The sequence below is a fragment of the Gavia stellata genome, chromosome 7 (genome assembly GCF_030936135.1).
Source record: "Gavia stellata isolate bGavSte3 chromosome 7, bGavSte3.hap2, whole genome shotgun sequence".
NCBI classification, from domain to species: domain Eukaryota; kingdom Metazoa; phylum Chordata; class Aves; order Gaviiformes; family Gaviidae; genus Gavia; species Gavia stellata.
This window is the reverse complement of record NC_082600.1, coordinates 35,281,133-35,307,736: the sequence shown is the minus strand read 5'-3', so window position 1 is coordinate 35,307,736 and position 26,604 is coordinate 35,281,133. Positions and strand designations below refer to the sequence as shown.

The 26,604-nt window shown below is 43.6% G+C and overlaps 1 protein-coding gene across 2 annotated transcripts in view; it reads left to right on the top strand.

The window, feature by feature from the left end:
* The first annotated feature begins 3,815 nt into the window (after positions 1–3,815).
* Positions 3,816–26,604, top strand: part of MEIS2 (Meis homeobox 2) — a 173,487-nt gene continuing 150,698 nt past the window's right edge. For both annotated transcript variants that reach the window (XM_059819939.1, XM_059819938.1), the window contains exons 1-7: positions 3,816–3,901; positions 4,926–5,158; positions 6,720–6,861; positions 7,419–7,469; positions 8,246–8,296; positions 9,207–9,356; positions 19,473–19,587. In XM_059819939.1, the coding sequence (XP_059675922.1) occupies positions 3,890–3,901; positions 4,926–5,158; positions 6,720–6,861; positions 7,419–7,469; positions 8,246–8,296; positions 9,207–9,356; positions 19,473–19,587 (754 nt within the window). In that variant the 5' untranslated portion in view covers positions 3,816–3,889. The remainder of the gene's footprint in view (positions 3,902–4,925; positions 5,159–6,719; positions 6,862–7,418; positions 7,470–8,245; positions 8,297–9,206; positions 9,357–19,472; positions 19,588–26,604) is intronic.

Genomic DNA, 26,604 nt, shown 5'->3' with positions numbered 1-26,604 from the left:
CCCAGATTACACACATGCACAGCAGGGCGAGCCAACGCAGGGGGTTAATTAGTTTAGAAGGGGGGGGGGGGGGGGGAAAAAAAGAAAAGAAAAAAGGAACAAGTGAAAGGAGCAGCATTGAACACTGCAAAAATCTTTGGCTGCTTTTTTTGCAGCTTTGATTTTAGATTGCTTTCTAACAATTTCTTAGTCAGAACCAAGATCCACAGGGACTTCTGTGAAAAACAGAGTTATGAAAAAAAAAATAATCAGGTCTAAAATTATATCCTAAGCAATGAAGCGCTTTCTTCTATGGGAGCCAAGTCATCTAAAAACTTTTTTTGAGAAGAAAACTGATGAACTTCTCCCACAGCTTGAGGTCTGAACAAATACATGGAGCTTTCAATGGAGCTAGATTACTTTTTCACGGCCACGTTACAAGGAAAGACTTCTTCTTTGGTGATACCGAAACTATTTGAAATGAGACACACTTGTATATCTCAAGAGGCAAGGCTCCGGGTTTGCACTGCCTCGGCTAAAAAACAAGTTTGGAAGCTACAAATATTTTAAACACGTCCTCTAAGCTGGCTGTATGGGCTGTATCACAATCAAATGGTTCCACGCGAGTTTAGAAATCTGGCATCTCTGGGCGGGGGGGGGGGGGGGGGGGAAGGAGGGAAAAAGCCAAATAGCATTCACCGATGACTAGATCTCTTAAAAATCTGTTAGAAAACTACAGCTGTAAAAGTAGGAAAGGATTTGCATAACCTACTGCTCTGTAGGTCTCCGCGCACCCAAAGGATTAGCCAAGCATTCATTACCATGAATATCTTGAATTACGTTACCGATTTATACGACAGAGTATAAAATACTGCACAAGAAGACTGGCTTTTTCCCTGCGAAATGAATCGACTTAACCACTGCTTGAAAGAGATCTACATACTAAGGGCTTTTTTACTCACCTCTCTTTACAGTCCCGTGAAAGTCAGTCACAGCAATTCGGTTGCTCTTAGCACTAGCTTTAATCTTGGAGGAGATCCTCTAGGAAAAAAAAAACGGGTCTGCTCTCCGGCTTCTGGCGGGTTTTAAGCAGGGTGCAACTCTGGCTAAAAGTAGGAGAGGGACTTTTCTCCGTATTCCCCCCACATCTGTAAATACAGCCCTGCTCTGCAGGGCTCGGCGCTATCGGAACACGCAGGAATGCCCACTGGCGTTTGTCAGCCCTCCACACTATCTTTCTTTATATGTGAGGGCTGATTTCCCGCAGACATCATTGTTATGATGGCTCATTTAATCAAACTGTTTAATTGCTCCGGTAATCACTATCATCATCACAGGTACTCAATCATTCATCATTTTGGAGGGGTTTATTGACCTCTGGAGCTCATTCCCTACGCCTATTAAAATCAGGCCAAATATCTACAGCTACCCCTTGAGTCATTTTCTTAAAGTTTCAGAAAAGAAGAAAAAAAATCTTAAAACCACCGTCATCATCACGAAAAGCCAAACAAAACCTATCTGAATAAATCATATTTTCCTGCCGTGTATTTTTAAAAGCCATCTATATATGAGGCCACATTCACAACTGGGTACATAATCATTGATAAATCCCACTATTAACGGGATAGTCTGTTTTAGATTTTATGTGCAGGGGACCGTGAACGAGGGTGGGGGGTTGGGGAGGACAAAACTGCAGCAATCGATAGTTTGACCATCGCTCCTCCCCTAAACTTCAAGCATCCCCCATGATTGATGATCCCGGGTAGCTTTGGTAATTGACTGTTCGGAGGTAAGGCACGGTCTAGCTCCAGCGAAGTGATTGGGCGAGGGAAGCACACCAAAATTAACGTGCGTGTGCGTATGTGTGTGTGTGTGTTTGGAAAAGTTCGTCTGGTGCTCAAGGGGGGGGTTGGGGGTGCATCATCGCACTTAATTTGCTAAATAACCCCACTGTAATTAGCACTACCATTAGAAGGCATTACCGAGCTAATACTTCAGCATACATTCCACCAGCGCAACGTCGATATACGGCAAAGTCCAGCAACATACGCACGTAAACACAGCGCTCACCGCCGGGTCCGCTCAAAACGAACATGCAAACAAAAAAATCTACGTAACATCTGGATCTCTCCTACAAAAGGCTGAGCATGACTTTGTTTTTAAGCCCTTTTCAAAGCCTGGCAGCCTAATCGCAAAACTAAAAGGGATTTCCCCCTCTCGCCCCCCGCCTCTCCCCGCCCCCCCCCCGACATCCACAGCGTGCTTGAGAGCAGCGGTCACTTAATGAAGAGCGGTGCCAAACGCGGTTTGGAGGCGGCGTTCGCTTCGTGCCCTGGAAGATTAATTTTTAGAGAAGCACAATGAATTGTCAGAGGAAAGACACCACGCTTGCAACACAACCCGCTGGCGGAGTGGCGAGTGCCTGGCCGGAGCAGGCTCGCCTCCCGGGGAAGATCAACTTTGCGCGGCCCCCCCGTGCGCTGCAGCTCTCCGTGCCCCCGGACTCGCATACCGTTCGCGGCCACGGCGATAGCCGGCGATTTAAATAAATAATTCAGCGCATAAATCAGACGCTAAACATCGCGGTTAATCGGAAGGTATTTTGTTGCTAAAATAATCTGGCGCGAACCAACCCGGGGCTGGGCTTCTATCGCACTTTTCTTCTCGCTCTCCGCAGTTTTCCCCTGCCTCTCCCCCCTCGCGCACACACGCACTCTCCCCGTCCTTCCTCCCCTGCCTCCCTCCCTCCCTCCCTCCCCTCCCTCGCTCCCCCCTCCCTCCCTCCCTCCCTCCCTCGCTCCCTCCCTCCCTCCCTCTCTCTCGCACGCTCGCTCGCTCCTTCCTACACGCGTTGCTTCGCTCGGGGCAGGGGCTGCTGCGCGGCTCCCCCCGCGCGGCGCCGCGGCCGCCCCGCCGGCGCGCTGCGCATCACCGGCGCTCTGCCGGCTGGGGCGCCCCGCCGCCCCGCGCCCCGCCGCCCCGCGCCCCCCCGCCGCTCCCCGCCGCCGCCGCTCCCCGCCGCCGCTCCCCGCCGCCGCCGCCGCCGCCGCGCTGCAGGACTGGCTATGGCCACCACTACTTCCGGGTTCCGTCACTTCATTCTCCCGCCGATCAGCGCCGCAAAACTGAGCCTCTTCTATAAGGCAGCCGGCAGCCAACCTGCCAACACTTACTGACACTCACTCATCTCAGAGAGCGAGGGAGAGAGGGAGACAAAATACCCACCGGGAGGAAAAAAAAAAAAAAAAGAGGGAGAGAGGGGGAAGTCCGGGCTTTGCAAACTATTCAATTTTTCTTCGCATCTTTCCCCACCCCCCTTCACAGTACTTAAAAAAAAAAAAAAAAACCAACCCTATAGCGATCCTAAAAGGCAAAACCCGGGCGCGGAGTTACTGGAAGAAGAAACCGGGGTTAAAAAGATTCCTCCTCTCTTCTTCATCATCATCAACCATCATTCATTCACTACCTTGACATTCCCTGGCTTTGATTGACAGCTGGAGTGGCAAAAAGCCATGAGACACGACAGTTTGGTTACATGTGGGTTGCTGACGGGCCGATCGTAACCTTCAGTTTGGGGGCTTGACAATTTTTTTTTTTTTTTTTTTTTTGCGTAGAGAAAGAAAAAAGGAAAAAGAGAGAGAGAAAAAGGAAAGAGAGAAAGAGAGAGAAAAAAGAAGAAAACACAGAAACTCATCGTGGTTCTTGACTGTTTTTTATATATTATTGTTGTTGTTATTGTTGTTGTTATTATTATTATTTACCCATATTGGAGGATAGGAGAAGTCTGTAAGTGGGTTGCAAAAAAAAAAAAAAAAAAAAAAAGGAATCTTCTTCACTCTAAATCACTTTCTTTGCTGGACTGGGATATTAAATATACGACACATCCAGGAGTTTATTGGAGCGCAGACTGATGGCGCAAAGGGTAGGTTTAAATCTCCAACACTTACCTATATATAAATCCTCTCTTAAGAGGGGCCTGTCCGATTTGCTCTCCTCTGTTGCTGATGATGATGGCGGCCACTATTAAAAAATAGCAGCAAAATTATTCACTAGCTTTTTGTGTGTGTGCGTGAGTGTCTCTGTGTGTGTGTCTCTCTCGGCAATTGTTCCACGCTTTTTTCCTCTCTAGCTTTTCCTCCAGCAGCGCGATTTCCCTGCTCTCTGCCTGCTCAGCAGCACGGGTTTCACAGGGGAAAGCTTGCTGCTGCTGCTGCTGCTGCTGCTGCTGCCGGCCGTCGTTACTGCCGCTGCCTAGGAAAGACTAAGAAATACATATGTGTGTCTATGTATATACCAACGTATATATATGTATACACATATAGCTGCTTTTTTTTTTTTTTTTTTTTTTTTTGTCTCTGGCTTTGACAAGGACAAGGGGAATTGCTACTAAATAATGTTTCTGGTAACTTTCAGATTATTTCCCCCTTTATCTCCCCCCCCCCCCCCGATGCACCCTACCTTTCCTCTCTCCTTCCCAGTGTTGATTTATTTCTATAGTTGCTTTTGATTCTGCTTGTTTATTCATTTATATTTTTTTTTGGTCCTTCCTTTCTAATGCAGAGTAACTCTAGTTTCTCTCCTCCGTTTCCTTCCTTTTCATCCCCGTTTCCTTGTTAGGGCTTCTCCTGCCCGTGCTGAAGAGGACCATCTCCCCCCGCACACACAGGCAGGCAGACACGCTTTCCCCCTTTACCTCTCCCCGCACCCCCACTCCGCCCTCAGCCTCTCCAGCCTCTGCTCCCGGTCCCAGTTGATTTTCATTTTGCACATTTCTCTCTCTGTTGTGGCTGTTCCTGTTTTGTTTTGCTCTGTTTGTGTCTGTCCGGGTGCTTTACTCTCTTCTGACTTTTGTTGTTGTTGTTTGTTTGTTTTTTTATTCCTCTCTCTCTCTCTCTCTCTTCCCCTCTTTCTCTTGCTTTCTTCTCTTCCGGCCCGTGTTTTGACAGTACGATGAGCTGCCCCACTACGGCGGGATGGACGGAGTAGGGGTGCCGGCGTCCATGTACGGGGACCCCCACGCCCCCCGGCCGATCCCCCCGGTGCACCACCTCAACCATGGGCCGCCGCTCCACGCCGGGCAGCACTACGGCGCCCACGCCCCGCACCCCAATGTCATGCCGGCCAGCATGGGCTCCGCTGTCAACGACGCCCTGAAGCGGGACAAGGATGCGATCTACGGGTAGGTGCCGCCGGGCCGCCCGCCGCCATGGCCCGGCTCCGCAGCGCCGGTGCCCGCGGAGCGGCGAGGGCAGGAGCGGGGCGGGCGGGCGGCGGGGGCTCCCGCGGGGCCGCGGTGGCGGGCGGCGGCAGCGGCGAGCCGAGCTCCGGAGCGGGGCGGGGGGAAGCCCCGGCGGGAGGGCGGCGGCCGGGGAGCCCCCCGCTGCCCGCTCCGGAGGGAGACCCGCGCGGTGGCACTGGCACTGCTGGCGGTTTCAGGGCGAGTGCAGTCCCAGCCTGACTCTTAGCTGAGGTGCCAGCACCCAGGGAAGCGGGTCCTGGAAAAACAGAGCACTGGGGGAGAGAGGCTGGGCTGGGGGGAGGTGGTATTGCCTCGTCTTTCTTTTTTTTTCTTTTTATTTTTCCTTTCTTTCTTTCCGCCCCCCCCAGTGGGTTTTTTGTCTTTCTCGGAAAGGCCCCAGTTAGGAGTTCAGACAGGAGAGGTGGCTCTCATTGCTCGGGGTTTTAGCCGGAGAAGTGTTGTTCCGGTGTTCTCCTTCGTGCCATAATAACACTCTTCCAACACTGTAAATAAAGAGCTATTCACATCGCGGAAGGTAGTAAGAATAAAAGGGATTTGCTTCTCGCAAGCAGCTCTTCCCTGAGACAGAAGAAATAAACACATTGGGGGCATTGAACTGAGTTTTCTATTTAGGAAAGAAAGAACATGAGGAAAAAGAAACACGTACCCAACAAAACTCAAGCCTGTGCCAGGGCATTGCTTGGGGGGAATGACACGGATTCCCTTCAGTGCCTTTTAGAAAAAATACTAAATGATCCTAAAAGGAGAGACAGTAACATGTACGACAGAGTGTGGGGCCTTGATCAGGCACCAAGGGGGAAAAGAGACAAATGCATGCAAATAAAATATTTTTTTTCCTGACTACACCAACTATGGGAAAATATTTCGCGAAGTGCTCCCTCTCTCCGCCCCCTCCCCAGCTCACTTATCTGGACAGCTGGTATTTTACTTGGGTGTGCTTCCTAAGCCAGGAAACTTCACCACATTTTTGTTAGCAGGCCCCTTGAAAAATAAAATTACGTATTAAGTAGTTTGCAGTTTGCCTAGCCGTGCTTCTCATTTTAGGTCATAGCTGGAGGGTAGGGATGGGATCTTCCAGGTTTCGCGTTATTTTAAGCTGTGGCGAGCAGTGTAAGGTTCCCAGCTGAGCTGCTGCCTGCGTGAGCGTGTTTGGTGCCTTGCGCGTTTGGCGGAGAGGTCACTTTTGTCCTCATCTGTGGGGACTGCGCGGGGGATGCGGCTCGGGCGCTGAAATTTCGAAAGGAAGGGGAAAAAAAACACCCACAAAACAAACCACAACACCCAAAGCCGCGGTTTTGTTTCAAAATGTTGCTCTCCCCTGCTCTGCCCGAAGCGGTACTGCGAGGCTGCAGAGCGTGGCTGCGTCCGTGTGTCCGTGTCCGTGTGTCCGTGCATTTAAAAAAAAATACTTGTTGATTAGAGCTCTTCTTTCCCCCTCTCCCCCACCCCCTCCCTCTCTTTGTGTGCCACTGCCCGGTAGGCACCCGTTGTTCCCCCTCTTAGCTCTGGTCTTTGAGAAGTGCGAGCTGGCGACCTGCACGCCCCGGGAGCCCGGCGTGGCCGGCGGGGACGTCTGCTCCTCCGACTCCTTCAACGAGGACATCGCCGTCTTCGCCAAACAGGTCCGGCACCTCTCCCCCCGCCCCCGGCCCTTCCCAGCACTCCCGCCACCTCCTCAGCTCCTCGACCCACACAGCCGGGCGTTGGCAGGGGGCAGCCCCCCCTCGCCACCCCCACCCCCCCCCCCCGCGCCCCCTCTCCGGCCGCCGGGGGGGCGGCAGGGAGCGGCGGGGGTGCGCGCTGGCGGCCCGGCTGGCCCTGACCCTCCTCCGCCGGGAGCCCCTCCACGCCGCCGGGCTGAGGCTCCTGGCCCTCGCCCTCCCGCCTTAATGGAAGGGAACTGTAACTGTGGCCGAGTTTTGGAGGCAGAGGGAGCGGCAGAGAGGCAGGAGATCAAAAAGAGAGGGCTCCTGAGGCAAGGGCGGCCGGCTCGGCACCCGGCTGGCAGCAGCGGAGCGGGCCCCTGCCCACGGCACGGGGGACTCCGGGGCGTCCAGCCGGGTTTTGATCTGACCTGTACCGGCCGGTTTTGTCACGGTCCCCCCCCCCCCCCCAGTGATTCGGTTACAGGGCTGAGGAGAGAAGCTGCAAGTCACGCCGCTTTTCCTTCTTCTTGCAGGTCCGCGCTGAAAAACCACTTTTTTCTTCGAATCCAGAGTTGGACAATTTGGTAAGGCCTGCTCACCCCTCCGCCCCGCTCCCCTCCCGCCCTTCCCGACCCCTCCGCCAGCTGCCGGCAAGCGCCCTCCGCCGTGCGGGGCTGCGGCAGGCGGCTGCCGGCCCAGGCACCCAGGCTGGGCGGGCAGGGGAGGGGGCGAGCCGGGAGGCTGGGAAGCTGCCGTCAAGAGGCTTCAAAGCGCTGCGCTTTTAGAGTGAGCCAGGGCAAACTCTCCAGCCCCAGCGCGCTGCGAAGCCGTGTTTGAAAGCCACGGGAAGCTAAAGTGAAGGAAATAACTGCTTAAGAAGAGAGAGATGGAGATTTCTAACGTAATTCTTTTGCTAATGTGAACGATTTCAATATTCAGAGTGCCCAAATCCGCTTGTAAAGAAGATGCCAAACTATTCATCCTTTCCCCCCCTCCCCTTTCTCCTGCGGGCGGTGGGGGGGGTGGGGGGGTGGGGTGGGAGTGTGTGTTTGACTTCTCTGCGGACCCTCAGAGGTGAGGGCCGGGGTGTTGAGAGGGAGCGAGGAAAAGAGGAAGAGGTTTTCTCCAAGATCGCGGTAATAAAGCACTAATCACCGCTCCCGGAATAAATACGATAAAAATCAAGCGCTTAGGTTAAAGTTGATCAAAATTGTTCAAGCGTGACCAACGAGCTAAAATCTGGATAATGACTGCGCGCCCTGACAATCCCTTCTGCCCCTCGCCCCCTCGGGCTCGCAGCTCTGCACAGCCCCCGTGCTCCTGTCTCCCACGTAACCCCTTGCTCAAAACTTTCTTGCAGATGATCCAAGCAATACAAGTACTAAGGTTTCACCTTTTGGAATTAGAAAAGGTAAGAGCCACGGAGCTGGGCGGGGGGCAAGCCATTCCCTCCCTGAGCCCCCCGCTCCCCCCCCCCCCCCCCCCCCCCCCCGTTGACTGTTTGGGATGACTTGTACACATGGCCAGAGGAGATAGGGGAAACGCAGTGTGATACTGTAACCTGTGCCATCAGAGCATGTGACACCCGACAGCCATGCCCAGCCCAGCCCGGCGCTATTTTTTTTTTTTCAGCGTAATTTCGACCGAATCATTAAACGTATAAATATATTAACCCCCTTCCACCCTTCTTACCCCTTCCCTCAGTAGAAGCTCTTTTCCTGACTCGGAAATGGTATGTTTAACGAAAAGAGAAATGCAAGCACTCCTGCCTTTCCCCAGCTCTGGCAGGCATGCTAACCCCAAGCAAGCACTAAATGTTTGGAAGAGGCAGGGGGCCCCTGCGCGGCGTGGGGAGGGGGCTGTGCCCTGGGACGAGAACGGCTCTTCCCACAGCCTCAGCGAGTTGCTTCGTTTTACTGCTGCCGGCCACTTACACCTTTTTTTAGCCCCGGTTTAAACCGATCCCGCCCCGAGTGACTAGTTGTACCTGTCTGGGCTGTGTATGCTCCAGAGATACCGCCTGGGTCCAGCTCCCCGTGTTCTGATAGTATCATCAAATCGGATTTTCCTCTGCACACCAGGCTGAGCCCACTCTCTCTCTCTCTCTCTCTCTCTCTAACTTGTTGCTGCGGCAAGTCTCTAGAGAATAATATGTGCTGCAACAATTTCTCTATTGTTTCCTTGCCTTCAACTATTGTGCCCCTTAATTAGAGTTACTTGTGGAGTAGATCAGAGGGTTGTTCTTGCTACCAAAAAAAAAAAAAAGTTGCGATCCGATATTTTGCCATTATTGACACTATTATTCTTGTTACTGTTTTCAGGTTCATGAATTGTGCGATAACTTCTGCCATCGGTACATTAGTTGTTTGAAAGGAAAAATGCCAATAGACCTCGTTATTGATGAAAGGGATGGCAGCTCCAAATCAGACCACGAAGAACTCTCAGGATCTTCCACAAATTTAGCCGATCATGTAAGTCCTTCTGATTTCTTTATGGCACTTTTAAAGACTTTAACCTGCTTAGAGGACCTGTCCCCGATTTCATTGGTTTGTTGCTGTTGTCTATTAGTGTTATTATTACTACTACCCGAGCCTTCTGCAAGCTCGGATCCCATCTTTACACTTTCTTCCCTCTCGCTCTGTCAAGTTGTAGAAATGCAAAAGGTCCCTTCTGTTTCCGTCTGCAAAGCAGCGAGTTTGCGATGGTTTGTAAAGTTTCCTGGTCCGGGCGGCTTGGAGAGCTAGCAAACTGTCGGTCTGATGTGGGGATCTGATCGGTGCTTTCTCTTCTTCTTTGCCAACTCTGTAATCAGTGCAGCAATGTAAGGAAACAGAGACAAGAAAGTTAGGGAGAAAGTTTGCTGCCTTGCTCCCCGCCCCCCCCCCCCCCTCCCCGGGGATGACAAGTGATGAGAATTATTGGCAATACTACATTGCATTAAAAAAAAGGGGTTAGCACATTAGAGTTTCCAATGCTTGTGCTTTATAGCAACTTATTGTCAGAATATGGACTTATTGCCAAACGCCTGAAGCATCTTCATAATAAAAGACAGTAACCTTGATGAAGCAATTACTAACAATGTATTACAGAAAGCTGGAGAGAATGATGATTGAGTAACCGTAGGTTAGCGGTTGATTTTAACACTTTAGGAGTTGGTGAATTAGTGTTATGTGTGTAGGACTGAACGCTGGTGCGCGTGGTAAGGAGAGTGCCTTTGTTTTTCCGGCTTTTGGAGCGGCTCTTGTGATCCTTCAAAAGATGTAGACGCGGAGAGACTTCGGGATGTGAAGGGAAAGATTGCAGCTGGTACCGCAGAAAAGGGGAGGAATAGCTCTGGTTAAAAAGAGTGGGTGTGAACTCGAGTTTATTTATAGGAACGCATCCCTGGGGGGAAAAGGGGTTTACACAGTTTTAGATTCAATTGAACTCATAATCTAAATGATACAGTCCCATATTTTAGCGGTTGAAATATTAATTTAACACCCGGTGTGAAGTTAACCATGCTTTCTGCACAGGCGCCTGCCTTTATTTCCCAGTGTGTTAAGAAGAGTAGCTGTAAGCCCAGGGAGAATGAGCTTTCTAGGAGCTTTTGTTTCCTTTGAAAACATGTTGTTTGTGTGTGTATTTGATAATTACATTAGACCTGGACTGAAGCTGAATTGGGAGATAAAATAATAATAAATGCTTCTAAATGCCCTCCTTCTGGCACGGCTTAGTTCCAGAGCCCGGAAAATATTTTTGGACCCAAGCCTTAGCTTTCATTTTCTCATTTGTATTCGGTAAACATTGCAGGACAAGGTTTTTGCGATGTTTTACATTTTAAATCTATTATTTTGAGAGGAAAAAAAAAAATGTATGCAGAGGTTCGTGAAAGTTTCTCTGCTTATCAGCTATCTCACAAGTAGATAATAAACTCTATGAGGCATGACACTATTTCAAAAATATTTGTTTTATGACATTTTACAACCTTCAACTCGTGTGCCTAAGTATTCTGGGAGAGTACTAGGAAAGAAATTGAAATGAGTGGCAACCTGAAAGATAGGGGGTCATTGTGTATAATTCAGAGCAACAGAAAAAATAAGTCCATGTTTCTCCAGTACAGTTTCTTTACAAGAGTGTGTTTCAAGTGGAAGTGTAGAAATGGAGCATGCTTATGTTTATATTTAAGAGATTAGATAAACTAGCCTGTTTAGGGTTCTGGCAGATGGCGAATGCTCAAGCCAATTTGCAGTGCTCCATTATAATATTTAAATTCACACACAATGATAGGACAGGGGTGGAGGGGGTTAGCATTTTGATACTTTGATAACTATTATCTTCCCTAAGAAGAATCTCCTCTTGCTTTTGTGGCCCAAAAACCAAACTCAAACAAATATGACAACCCATTTATCTTGCACCCGTTAGGGTTTACCACTTCATTGGGTATTATAATTTAAAGCCTTTTATTTCCTGGAGATTTGAGCTATAACATTTTTACTTTAGCCCCCTGCTATTTGTTTTGAAAGGAAGCAATAATTTGTGCAACCAGAACACCAACTGGGAAATGAAGAGTTGTATCACATAGTTACATTTTATTCATGCGTTTTGGGAAATGTGTCTCCTTATTGGATTTTTTTTTTTGTCTATTAGCTTGTTTTCCCAACAAAACTTTAACACTCTTTTATAGCTTAGTCAAACTACCGTGTGTGTACACATTTATATTTGCACTGTACAAGGTTCCAGCAGGAAGAAATCCACTTTTATTCATAAAGAAGGAAAAGCTTTAAAAAATGCAAGACCATCAAAAAACAAGCTATCATTTGTGAGCACCTACCTGAAAATGTAGTAGTTCAAGCATGCAAATCTGTCCAATTTGACTCTCCAGGTTTATTTTTTCATTTGCTTTGATATGCATATTTAATATATAGCCTCAGGCTAGATCTCATTTGGTGAAAGTTGGTGCAGGGGTGATGATGAGCCACTTCAGAAGGACAGAGACAGCATGTTGTTTCCTCTGTTTTATGTATTGGCCCACTATTCTGATCCATGGGTCTTCCCCTCATGGTTTTATTTGCACATGAAATACTAGGAGCATTTCAACTGATTGGCTATGAACAATGATAGCCAAAAAGAAGTGTAGTTTAATTTGTTGTCTGCCAAGGTTTCTCTTGTGAAGGTGACAGTTTGTGACAGCTGTTTGACACCCCAAAAATCCATACACCTCTATTCTTATTAAGTGGTATAAAGCGACATTGTGTGTGTTTAATGTGAATGCGAGGGGTGGTAGCAGTGACAGTGGCAGTGCTGAACTAGGAACCAAGGCAGCTCTCAGTTTTATTCCTTTGCTAGACCTGAAAACAGGCATAAGGCAAAGTAACAGAAAGCATTGTAGGATTAGCCAATATTTGCCATAAGACTTTAAATGGGGTACTCAAATAGTGCATGCTTCCCTTTTCAAAATCTACTGCTCTGCTTTTTATATAACTTAATTGGAAGCCAAACCCAAAATCAACAAAGGAATGAACTCTTCAGAGATATACCTGTGCTGGAAAAGGAGACATCTGTAAGCGGTTGTGCTATACGTGTTTGGTAATAAATGTGTTTATCGAATTTTATTTTAGTGCGCTATTAACTGTTATGTAATACAGTAAGCGTAAAGGGGCCAGGGACTTGGTAGATCAAATAGTGCAGTGCTGGCCACAAGAAGCTGAAACTTTTGTTATTACTCTGCTGTGTTTAGTAAATATAACAGCCCATAATTAGTGTTTGAATTTTTAACACCCTCATATTTTTTTATTGCTCTGAGGTATTAGCTGTAGATGGGAAGAAGGTAATTACAGCTATGCCCTGGCTGAACCAGATCAGTTGGGGGGGGGGGGGGGAGAAAAGAAAAGAGGAAAGAAACCTTTCCAGCTGCAGTTCAAGTTGAGTTTCCCAGCACAGACAATTTATTATCGTTCAATATAAACATTCTGGGCCCTATCCTGCATTCTGTGTTCAGCCTAAAATATCTGTTGAGATTGCCAACAAATGTTTTTGGTGTTTTTTTTTTTTCCTTTCAAGCTATTCAAATCTGAAAAATGTAATGCCTGTGAAATTTGCAGCTTTTTAAACTCTTTTGAGCATATGATAGCATTTTGTACTTTAATTACGTTTCCTTTGTACCTGGCTTCACCTGGTGCCACACAATTCTTCCTTTAGCACAAACCTACTTTGAAGCCTGGTAATTCTCCCATAGAAATTTATGGCTCTCCTTCTGCTGGCTTTCATGGGAGCAGGATCAGGGTCTCAGTCTTTCTGATATTTGTTTATATGTTCTAGTCAATTTACAGCTGAGAGGTAATAATATACAGACCATCATTTATAAAATATAATTAAAAATGGATAGAGATATACATACATCTCATTTTTATAAAAGGACTGTTGACAGATTAGAAATCCGATGCCTTAGCTGTAGAAGAGAAATATTAGTCTGAATAATAAACCTTTCAGCTCTTAAATGAGGAGATACTTTTATTTTGTACTTTTGGACATCCAGACATTTTACATTTCTTTAATAGTTCTTCTCGAAGAACCGTCTGTGCAAATTCCTGACATCTTGTAGATGAGAAAAAAATAAAAATAGGGTAATATATATCTGTTCCAGTTATATAATTAAACCTTTAGGTAAGATTTGACTGAGTAATGAGGAAGTAATTGGGGGCCTGATGCTGCTGTCTCCAGGTACGCCACACTTTGATGGAGTTCCGTGGGAGTTTTGAGTATGCCTGAAACGCAGGATCAGACCCAGAGGTGCCCTTTCTGTTTGTAGTGTGTCAGAAGGGAAACTAAGTAGCTAACTGCAACAATAATAAGGCAAACTTTTTCTGTAATAACCAAATTTCTTAGTACGTGGCTTAAGACTTAGGACGTTACGATAGGCCCCGTGCTTTCTGAAGGGGCACGGAGAATCAGGAACTTTCCGAGACTAGAGAACCTTGTGTGTTTCCTCTCTTTGATGGGTCAAGGTACTCTACAGTCAAAGGTAATCTACAGCTCAAATTTGAGTATTTTAATTTTAAATTGGATTCTCTCAAACTGAACCGATAATGTATTTCACTATCTATTTGACACCTGTATTCCCGCTTTGGTTTGAGTTGTCTATCAGTCTAGATGAAGTGTAGCCACACAGAATGACGTAGAAGGACAATTAAAAAACCAACAAAACCCTGATTTTTCAAGTCTCAGTTCCTTGCTGACAGGTGGATTACATGTCTGATTTCAATCTTAATTGGAAAATACAAAGCACGCAGCTTTTCAGAACGTTGCCACGTTCTAGGAGTGTCAAAACCTCCTCCTGACACTTTCCTCAAATGCAAAATCAAGGGACAAGAATTACAACTTGTACATATATATATACGTACATGCACAAATATCTGATAGATCACAATGCCTTGTGTTTTGTTTAAATTGTGTAATTCTGATACAAAAAAGTTATCATATTAAATATGCATCTGTAAGAAAATAATCCTTAGTAGTATCAAGAGTAGTCTTTTTTAGAAAACATACATATCATGTCAAATTACAGCTTTTCATGGTTCATTTACTTATTGAAAGTTTCTTTATACGGTAAGTTTATTATTACTGTACTCCACAACAGTCTCTAAGATACCATCCTGAACTTTATACATACAAAACATAGACAGACACAGATGCACACAGAGAAACACACGTGCATGTATGTGTATAGGTTTCTATGTCCGGCATAGTATATCATCTTTTGACATACGGTGGTACCTAGATACAGATTTTTGTGCTATCAATCACGTCAGTTGTTCCACTGTGTTTACAGGTGTTACTTGTAAGAACAAGGTGAGCAGGATTTGGCTTGTATTTGGGGGCGGAAATGCCATCCGTATCGGTAGTCCAGTTCAGTTTGTGTTTGTAAAATTAATTTACCAGAGCAACCTCCAGACCTTTGAGACCAACCATCTTCACAAAGAATGAGCTCTATATCGTTGTAGTTTCTTTTATGAAAGCAAGTTGTGTTTTATTGGTTCCTGCAAGATCAATGGTTTTGTCCATTTCATCTGAGAACGTGTAAGGGCCTGATCCTGTCACAGTTGTATTCTTAAAACTCCAGTTAACGCCTGTGAGCGTAATCCTGCTCAGCTTACTCACACGGGTATCAGCTGGCCTGATTGATTTTACTTCCCAGTTATAAATAAGAAGCAAATTCCTTATGGTTAATTGAGTCTTTAATATCATCATAAAAAGCAGTGTGAGATCAGAGTCAGCCCTGGCGGGACTAGATACACTCACAAAAAATTAGCCAGACTTCGCCCAGTGGAAATTCTGGGCACACAAAGTAAGAATTGCAATTTAACAGAAGGTTATCCTATATAAAATTTCTCTGTTACAACATAGCTGTTCAAGAAATCCTGTGGCCGTTAAAAACTCTTAAGGTTTCCACCAGATTTGCAGCATTGACAAAAGAGTAACGTGTCAGATTTGCTTTGTATACCAGGAGTCTCCTGTCCTTTCTGTTGCTCTTTTCTAGATTTAGCAAAATCCAATGGTGGTACTAAATCAATTTTTTTTTAACTTTCAAGGGAAAAAACACCGGCAAAATTGTGTTTTCTAGGGAAGGCTGTGTGTGTAAATGAGAAACAGTGGATAGCAGCGGAGTGATCTCCTGTGGCCCTGCTAGTACAAGCTTTCCCCATATTGTCTCCTGCTTTTATATTAATTACAACTTGCATTATCAGCTGTGAGTCTGTAGCCCAGCAAATAGAAAATACTGCCCCTGGAGACCTAGCTTCTTGTATCTATTTTCCATCTCCTTCTATTGTGCTCTACTCAGTATTCACTGCTTTTCTCCTGGTAACACTGCTCTTTAACACAATTAGGTAAGAGCAAGAGGAGCACCATATTTGACTCCCAATTATTAAAACCACTGGGAATAGATACATGTGTGCTGTTTACCTTCTATGGTATCTGGCATTAGTTTAGGTCATATGTGTGTGAAAATTTTATAGTATGCACACGTACACAAAACAGGCAATTGCATTTTGGCAGACGTCATCCACACTCTTCAACGTGTTTCTGCAAAGTATATTACTAAACTTGCAAGACGATACGAGAAGCCATGCTAGCAGTTTGTGTAATTTATCTAAAGCTATCTGGTTTTCAGGTTTTGGTGTTTGTTTGTTTGTTTTTTTAAATGTGATTACTTAATACAGATTTCATTGAAGTTAATGGAAACATTGCAATTAATGTTAACAGGCTTCAGATCAGGATCTCTTTAGGTACCTAAACTATACTGATAAAGTGTTTCCAGTGAAGTACACTTTAGATTTGTCATTTGGTCCCATTTTTTTGTGAAGACATACATAAAACAGCTACTTATGATTAGGCGTTTGGCCAAGAAGTTTTTCTTGAGGGGTGCAAAGTTGGAAACAGTCTAGGGAAGAAAAAGAGAAGTTCACTGACACGTACAATCGTCTTAGTCCAAAGCAAAAGAATGTTGCCTTTTTATGAGGCTGTAAACTCCACCCCTAGAGTTATTTGTCATTTTTTATAATATTAAAGCCTAGCTACTTCCCTCCCTTTCAAATTCCTCCAACATTCTACTGTTGCATCTTGTAAATATCCCATCTTATTATTTCTGTCCTTCAACAAAATTCTGCCAAATTGCTTCCCCAAGAAAACTGTGTCACAAGAAATAAATTGAATTCCCAATCAATACAGTCTGTCTTTCTAAAACGGGATCTACAAACTGAGGTCAAGCACAACTCAGCCTGGTAGAGACAGCAAGTGTTTTCAGCTGCGGGAAGTCTTATTCAGTGATCCTTTCCAAATTGTTACGGTTTTGAAACAGAAAGGCTGGTCTAGCTTTTGAAATACTGTATGATAGGTTTTGGATGACATTTGCCTTAAAACATAGCTGAGGTGTTACCAGTTAATTATTGTAATTTTCATATGTGCGATAAGGAGCTCCAAGAGCAGCCAGCTTAAGAGAGCCTGCAGTGCATAAAATTAACATAACTCACTGTGTTCCCTGAAAAGTTTAGCCTAGGTGAACATGTTGCGATTATTACATTTTCTAAAAGAAGGTTCCAGCCTGATGTTGTTGGAGGGCTAAACTCATGCTATGCTATTGTTTCTTTCCTTTTTCATGTATTTCTTCTAGCTCTTTATCTGATTACCATCCGGCAAACAGCTGACGCTAAGAGGCTGCAGAGGGCTGAAGAGCTCCTGTCTGCTGTTTGCCTTCAGCTTGAAGCTATTTGAGTGGCTTCCTAACTCAGAGATAAAAAGAGAAGCTCATAGGCACAACTATGTTTTAATCCAGGCTGTAAAGAAACTTGCTCAGTTTTTGCATTTTATTTCCATCTGAACTTTTTGCTAACCTCATTTTCAACTTTTTGGGGTTTTTTAATAAGATCTGGGCTGCTTGAACTTTCAAGACTTCTCATCTTTCTTTTTGTGTTTCTTTCCACCTGACTCTAAAAAATGATGGCAATTTTTTTTGTTTGTTTGTTTTGTTTTCTTTTAAAAGAAATTGTGGAGGGTTACAGTATTAATAGTGATTTTTGAGTCTTAATTAATACAACAACCTCAATGAATATAAAATACTATTGTTCGGTGGGGTTTTTTTCCTGTTGCGGTTCTGTGTGAGGAACAGTAGATCAGTGTTCTAGGTTTTGGAGGGGGTGGTGGTTTTGTGCCGTAAGTGCTGTCTGTTGCACTGACAGGTTAGGTGAATTTCGGATCCTGGCCTGTCCTCTGATTTTACTCGTATCTTCCTGCCATGGAACCATGTATGTGTGTGCACGTGTGTGTCCGTGTAAGGTGAAGGGGATTTGGATCCTTCTTACCCTTTGGTCACCTAGGGCTTTACTGAGAACCTTTTGAAGTCGTGGGCTCTTCCCTTTGTCTCTGCTGCGATCTGGGTCAGGCCCGTTAGATTTATGTCACTGGGTATTGTAGCAAGCCGTTATTTGGCAGGTCTATTTTGCATTGCTATAGAGCATGTGGTACTAATCAGTGCTAGGAGATTACTTTGAGATGTTTCGATATATATTTTGGGACCTGATTCCAATCACACTTACACTGAATTTTACAATGGGTAAATCAGTTGATTTTGTTGAACTTATTCCTACTACACATCAGGGTAAATGAGGTCAGAATCAGTCCTGCTTAAAGAATTTATCCAAACTAGTTGCTTGCTGCTTTCGGGATCTCCTCGTGCTTTAAAAGTCCGGTGTTATTTCACAATGCAGACTTAAAACACAATCAAACCTAAGAAGCAATATTTTTTTTTTGAGGGGGGACTTTTTCTTTGTTTTGTTGTTGAATTATTATAATGCTCTTGATTTAAGTTGTCACGTACAGGTGACAAGTAATACAGGTCCAGCCCCTAGTCTGATCTGTTTCATGTGTTCTTGCTCTCCTTTTCTGCCAGAGGAAATTCCATCTCTTGCCTGCCTTCATGTGGTGCTGATAAAGCTCTTCCTGTACAGTAGAATTCCTGTTTTCCTTTAAGCAACAGCAGGGTATTGGGAATGATCAGGAAAGGGGAGGAGGACAGGAGGAGAATACACTCAACAAAGTAGCACTAAACTGTAACATTAAGTTTTCCTCACTTATCCTTTTAAATAGCAGCTCCTCGCTCCCGGAAAGCCAATACTCAATAAATTAGAAAGCTTGCATGAATTATGTGAATAAAGTACAGCAGTTGAGGTCTTACTTAGCCAAGTTTTGCAAACTTCATATGTCTGTCTTCTGTGTTCCCTTTTGTCATGTTTTATGCATAGTAATGTAAAAAGAATTACATAAAAATCACTATACATGTTATTTTATATAATCACCTGGTGGTTATTCTTGACAATACTTGTAAGCGAACTGTTAGAGTGATACATCTAGAAAGTCTTTCGAAATGTGTCATATCAAGGTGGTGGTGGGGGGTGAGGAAACATTTTTCCTGGTATATAACGTCTTTCAGAGAAAGCTTGCAAAGTTGTGAGGGGAAAAGCATTTACTTGAGGTTTTTCCAACATTCAAATGGGTGAGAGAGAGGATAGGGTGTGAGGACACGCTCCTCTCTTCTGCACGTTCTCCTCTACTTCTTGAAACTGTTTCCCTCCTCTTCCTCTCCCCTCCCATCTCTAGTCAGTCTGCAAAAACAAAATGTGGGGAGATAGTTTGCATACCAACTATCCTGACCCTAATGTGAACACCTAGTATCATAAACTGTGCAGACTGATGCTCTCCCCCCTGCCCCCCTGTATAGCTCCTTAAGAAACTTAATTTTTTTTCCCCTCTCCCCTGAAATACTCTTCTGCAGTACTATTCAAACAATTAAATCCAGACAACTCCTTGGAAAGTTTAAAAAAGAAAAAAAATCTGTCCTTTATTTTACCAAGTAAATCTTTGTACCTCCTCTGCTTGTCTTTGCTGAAGAATTATTACACTGTGCAAACAGTATCGGTGTTTGGCACATTTCACAAATGCTAATGTGTATACTTTCCCCCCCTTCCTCCCCTCTTCTCCCGGTTTTCTTTCTGTTCTTCATTTGCTATTGGAATGGGAACTGTGGAAAAAATTCCTTGGCACTCTGACACCAGAATCCTTCATCTTGGAGAGACCACGATGATGCAACCTCAACGCACTCGGCAGGCACACCGGGGCCCTCCAGTGGGGGCCACGCTTCCCAGAGCGGAGACAACAGCAGCGAGCAAGGTAAAAGGTCAAACTTTTTCCCTCCGCAAAGTAGGCATGACTAAAATAACTCCAGCTTTTTTTATTATATCAGTACATCTGCCTTAGAGTAAACATGGAGTGGCAGACTTGCAGTATAATCAGCTGTAACTTAGGGAGACGGTATTTCCTTTTCCTAACCCACTTAGCTGCATTTTATTATTATTTCAAAGCGAAATATCTAATCTTCAAACAAGCTTTGTAATAACAATTGATTAGTTCTGCCAATTCCTTTACAAATTTGGTTATCTACAGTTTATTTTTGTGTGGTGTAAGTAAATATAATGACAGACATACTCTCCAGCTGTGATGCAGTTGTTTGAGCTTGGTTAGAGACAGAGAATTTAACCTGTAGTTTTAGCTGGGGAAGAGACTCCTATATGAAGTTATGAAGCTGCCAAACTACATAAAGTAGAAGCAAAACCCAAATTGGACAGAAAAATGTTTCTTGCAATGTTTGCTTGTACAGACTTGTTTCCGCTTCTGAAAATCTTAATTCAGAATGGTAAATAGAGATGTACCTGAACTGCAAAAACTCTGCTGCAGTGAAGCCTTCTCAAGGTTTCAGGAAGTTTGATTACTATTTCAGGGTTTTTTGTTTTATTTCCCACTGCATTGCACCTTGTGTGTGGTCATCCGCATCCATGCTGAGTGAGTGTCAAAGGCTGTCATTCTGATATGATAGTGTTTTGCACTTGCTCATTAGAAGTGTAAGTGACTCCAGAAGGTATAAGAATCAAGCCTCCAGTGCTAAAAGCTGAGTAAAGATGGTCTACTGTCAATCTTGGATCTTGACTCAGAATTTTTTTTTTCAGACCAAAGTTTAAGGTGGGCTCCTTTCTCATTTTTCCTTTGTAAGCCTCAGCTAATGAGTGAGACCTTACCTTTATAAGGTCTTATGATATGCTCCCTCTATCTCATGCACCTGCAGCATTTTGCCACTGTGTTTCCCCGACATGGGGATTACACATACCCAACAGAGCCAACTGACAGGTCTGCCATCCAACTAGCCACGCGGGATCCCAAAACTGGAGAGGGGAGCAACCTTCAGGGCTAGAGCTGCCGTGACTAGCCTCGTGCTGTAGGCTGCTTCCCACCGTGATATTTGCCACGCTTAGGTGGCGGAGCAGATACGTGATTTCACGTCTCTCACGTGGCCCACTGCTTGGCACAGAGCTAGATCCCCTCGTCTGTCTCACGATCTGGTGTCGTACCCGTTGCGATTCTAGGAACTTGCAAAGTTTGTTTCTGGTAGAGTGGTTTGGATTTGTCTCCTATTTGTATGAATTGTTTATACACTTGTAATCCTATTGCTGATAGAAAGCAGCCATGGCACAGGGTGTGATCCAACTCCAACATGAGTCACGTGGGATTTTTTTTTTCTATGTGGTTGGATCGGAGCTGTACGAGGCCCAGCATATGAACTATTACAGCTTCAGCAGCTAATGAAAGGGAGAGCTTGACTGCTAAGCAGCAAATCAGTGTTATGTCTATTAGGTGGCTATGGACTTGACTGTTGATCAAATGTTTATGCTGTATATTGTGGCTAAGATGCTTGGTGTAGCAGATGATAATTTGCATACTTAAAAATGATTCCTCTGAGTGGTCTGCCACACTGTGTTCATTTCACCCCTAGGTAAGAAATTTCCTCACACCTGTATCTCCACTCTGCCCCAGCAACCCCTTAGAAATTAGAAGAGTTTCTTCATCAAGCCATGCCTGATGTAAAGAAATCCCTTGTATTGACATCCAGGGATCTTGCATTTCACTAGTCTCCAGTCCCTTGTCACATAACGTGGGGTGCTTGAGAAATATTGTTAAGTATAAGAAAAAGTAGTTGATGATAACTATACCAACTTCCCATTGGAGGCTGAGGTTGCTGGTAATATATATGATTTAAACAAACCTGTTACACTCATTTCTGCAGAAAGGGAACAACCGCTGAAGGGCCAAATCAGTCATTAGTGCTGCCCAGTCTAGCAGGGTAAAACATCACTAGTATGCTTCCTTTTGTGCTCAGTTGGGTCTTTTAAAGGGAAGCAGTCGTCCAGTGGCAAATCAGCATTCCACTCAGCTGCTGGCAGCTGAAAGATGTATGATCCTACAGCACCGGCAAAATTCCCATTGGAGACAGCTTTGGATTGCTCTCCCCCTCTCAACCCTGGGAAAGACTAAAGAGAGGGAGGCCTGTGTTGAATTTTCCTTTTGCTTCCTGGAGGGGGGCAGGGTTTACTTTATAACTCGTGAACTGTCAGTGAGTCGGTCCCAGGCAATGCCAAGATGGGTAGATGCTCTCTTGAGCTATTCTGGTGTAGTTACTTATTTGGGTCAACTTCGTTTCCCTGCAGTTTTGTCAAGACCTTCCACAAATGCTGCTTCAAGTATTCCACTTGCCCCAAAGGATTTCTTGGGAATGGGAGATCATTAGAGAGTCTTGAGTTACGTTAGCAACTTATAGTCTCCTCCACTGATGCCTGGTGGCAGCAGAGATAGATTGATTCAAACCAGAGTCAGTCTCTTCTGGCTCTGGGGAGCACTCTTTCCAGGGGTCTCTGCTTTTGCTTTAAGTCTATGATGTGCAGCTTGGTCTTTTTTGGTTTGGGTTTTTTTTTTTTTTTTTTTTTGGAGGGGTGTGGGGGGAGATGGAAAGGAGTTGGGTGAGTGATGACATTGTTTTTGCAGACATTCTCTGCAAAAGTACACCTTTTTATTACATAGAAGAATCCATACATAATTCTTAAAGTTAGAACCAAACAAAAAAGGTGTAGGCATTTTGTCTGTTTATGGAGGACAGTCTCTCCACGGCAGTGCATGACTGCCCTTTGGCATCAAAAGGGTTAATCTAGTCAATGTTTGGTATTAAAAGAAACATGCTGGCATTGAAAGAGTTAAGGAAAGGGCCTTCAGGCAGTATATGTTGAAAGATTATCCTAATTTTATTAGTGGTGAGTGTCTATGTTGTTCTTAACATGTCACCTCCCTTGTTCAACAGAGAACTAAGCTATACAACATATTGATCATCTAGCAAACCAAAGTACTAGTGACCTGTAATCTACCAAGCATTTACTGACTTTATCCCAGTTCAGATCCACAAATGCAGATCAATGCTGTGTAATACTATTTTAGAGATTAGTAATTATGTAGTAGGTCTGATCAACTTCCCCTTGCCCTGGAAAGAGAGAGTTAAATGCATCCAATAATAAAAATAAAGCGCTCTAAACATCTTACAAAGGAGAAAATGAAGAAGCTGATTTAATGGTCTAATGAGGCCATCTTCCAGAGACTTGTTTTGTGTAGGGCTTGCTTTGACCTTTCGCTTTGCTCAGGAGCCCAACGCTTCATTTTTCACATTCTTGCAATTACGTTAACGCTTCAAGCATTTCTGACTCCAAGTCAGCTAGCAACACCAGGCATAACTCAACACTGTGAGTTTTTCTCCTCTCTGTAGATTCATTAACAGGTCACTGGGGTCCCAACTGAAATTTAAAACTGACTGGTTCTGTTGGGTTAGCTGAGTTATAGCAAGGGAGATGGCAGGAAAAGGGGCTGAGAGAAGGGGAGGGTAGAGAGAAGGCCCTGGGGTTTTTGCCAGGGAATATATGTGTAAAAACTCTAAGTGGAAGATTAAAAGGTGTATGTAGCTTTGTCATCCACCCTTTTCTTTGGAGGGGAAAAAACACATCTGAAAGTCTTCTGGGGTATTGTATTTTCCTTACTCTTTGTGAAACAAAGTGAAAATGGCCACTGCCTTTACATACAAGGCTAAATGACTTCTAGAATTTGGCATCAGTTTGTACCACAGAGATGGATATGACGCTCCCAGACTTTAATTTCTATTTAATCTCTTTATGGGATATTTGAAATAATGAATATGGCAGATTATGCATGAAAAGTGGGAAATAAATCTTTTTAAGGTTTAAAAACATGTGGTCTACAGGGAAGCACCAGGGAATAGTTTCAGTTTCATATTTTATGATACCAGGATTGTATACTTGATTTGTCATATTCTTAGTTCAGTCACTAAAAGGGCCTGATTCAGCCAAGTCAGATGGAGGCTGTATTTCTTCAGGACCTTTCAGGAAGTTCAGCATCTTTTTAGGATTAGGTCTGGGGTGATAAACTTGACCATAAGTGAGAAGCCAGAGACAAGAAACTTCTAATTTATACAGCCGTAAAAACATAAATGGACATCACATCCACTTTGCTTTACCCGTGTGAGTAGTTCATTGGTGCATGGGTTTTTTTGGTTTGGTGTTTTGGGGTTTTTTTGATGGAACTACTTGTGCTGAATGAAGATCTGCCCCTTTATAAATAATATCTGAGACTACTCTCTAGGGCAATATCTTAAAGTAGTTTCGAAACACTCTTATGACAGCTTGATGTTTGTCCCGCAAATTTGTCCACAATAGCTTTCTGTGGCAAAGACTCATCATCTGGTTTGGGGCAAAGTCATCTAAGATATTAGTTGAAATTATGTGTTCATCCCAAGTTACGTTTCTGGATTGATGCATGTTGGAAAAATTAGGTAGTATATTTCTTATTCATTATGTACCGTCTTGTAATAATGATCGTATACAAATCAAATTTGTTTATAAAACTAGCTGATAATGCCCAAAGGCCTGTCATGGTATTGAAACTCTACTGAAACTACATAAAACTTTGAACCAAACTCCAGTAGTCAGGAAAAAGGAGAGGGATATGTTGTTGTTAATAATAATAAAAAAAATAACACATTCGTGCAAAGTCTTTGGAAGCTTAATATTCAAAAGCTAATGCTACAACTTCTTTTTCCTCGTTCTGTATGTATAGGTAAGCCTGCTGAGGCTAATATGCATATTCATCATAAGGATTTGGAACATATTTTTATTCCTTTATATTTTTACCTATAAAGCTATAGGGTGTGGTTTTATTGGAAGAGAGTTGTCGCTTGTAAGAAAGGAAATTCCTAATAGAAAGGCTCAAACATCCAGGCTGTGAAAAATCAAACTTGCTAATAAATAATGCTTCACTGGAGATGCATTATTTCAGAAGGCACAGCTCTCATAAAGGTGAACTGTATGAAGTATGAAAAACTCTTATAGAACAATGACTTTTTTCAGCTGAGGAAGATACAGGAAGAGAGTAGCCCTTATTAATTCATCTTTTCCTTTCAAGTTTGAGGGGCCTGTCCTTGTGTTGATATGTATGAGTAATTCCCATTAATGGTGATGGGAGTTACGCATGTGCACTGACAGAAGAATAGACCCCTTAGTGTTCAAAGCACATGAAATTTACATTTTTTCCATTGCTGTAATTGAGATGTTGACAAATTGGAGAATATTGATGAGCCTTTGTTTTAAGTATTTCTTGCCAAGTTTGCTTTATTTTTTCATGGTTTGAACAATGGTGTGGGTTCAGCAGCAATGAATAATAAGGATAGAGTAAAGATAACTTTGTATTTCAATATTTTGATGTGCCAATATGAAATAAATTGTCTTAGGCAAATGGAATATGCTGTTTTAATCATTAGCTATGCATGAAAGAAAAATTGATGTTGACATCTTTGCTGTAAAATCGTTGTAATGGGGCCTTCCTTACAATTCATTTTTGTAAAATTCATTTTGTACATTTTGCAGCAATTGAACAATCCCTGCACTGTGAATAGGCAGAATTCCCAGAAATACTGAGACAGTTGGCCCAGTAACTGCTGAGCTCACACTGCACACCACATGCACATTAACCATAATGATGCCAGAATCAGCTTAGCTAAATATAGTCACATTTTAGTATCCTCCCATCCTTCCTTTTCTTTCCGTCTATTGCATGAACAAATACATCTTTTTGCAGTTTTTGTTTGATTGCTGGAGTTGGTGAACACTTATGTCCTTACCCATTATTCAATAAGTAACATTAAAATTTCATAGTGAATCTTCGCTTCACTCTACAGTTTTCTAATAATCAGGCTGGTGGCAACTGCAGATTCCTCACCTTTTATTAAATTAAAGCTTAGAATGGGGGTGTGTGTGTGTGTGTGTGTTAAAATGTTATACTTGTTTTTAAGGTTCTCACCTCACTCTTAGCTTTTCATCCATGTAGGTTTTTATATTTAGATATAGATAAAAATCTATATATGCATTAGAAAACATTTTCTTCCATATTTGAAGTATGTTGTGCTGGGGTTTCAAACGCAGCCTAGGAAAACTCTGTCAATGGAATGTTTTCATAGTGGCAGTAATCTCTTTAAAATAACCCTAAATACAATATGACAGATGCCATCTGGAATAATCTTTTGCTAGTTGCTTTCAACTTTTATTTTTTCCTACAGCTAAGTTCATCTAAAACTGGTCACTTACCGTTATGGTAAACATAGTGAACTCTTTCCTCCCTTTTGTATGTGAATGTTCGGAGAAAATAACTAAATGACTTTACTTAAGAGATTGTTACTGTTGAGAGGTTTGCCTCTGACTTCATGTTTCTGGGTGTTTTTAAATATATGTATGTCTATATATATTTATATATTTGTATTTCAAAATGAAAAAGGTAGGATTCTCCCTTAGACCATTCTTTCCAGCTCAGATCCTACTCAGCCAAACCCAATTTTCCTCCAAATGTTAGATAACATCCCATTTGCTAAATTATAATTGTATGTTTGTTACAACATTAATGATTCCATAATGCAACACATTCAAACATACAGTAGCAAGTGCTTAAATCTCTCCCCGTGTTGTTACAGACCGACCAATTTCTTCCTATATATGCCAACTTATTTGAAAGATCTGGTGTTGGAATCTCTGGATTTTTTTTTTTAACTTAGTTGTGTAAAGGGATGTCTCCTGATGCCTGTTAGAGTTTAATTTAGAGTAGTAATTAAACTTGAATACTGCCTCATAAACAAAAGATAAACAATAAACCAGCCACGTTCCCTGCTGTTTCATAGCTTTCTTTCCCAGATGTTTTAGCCTGATAATTTTTACATAGTGAACTACCTAGCATGGAGTGCTATGGACAGAGGTCAAAGCC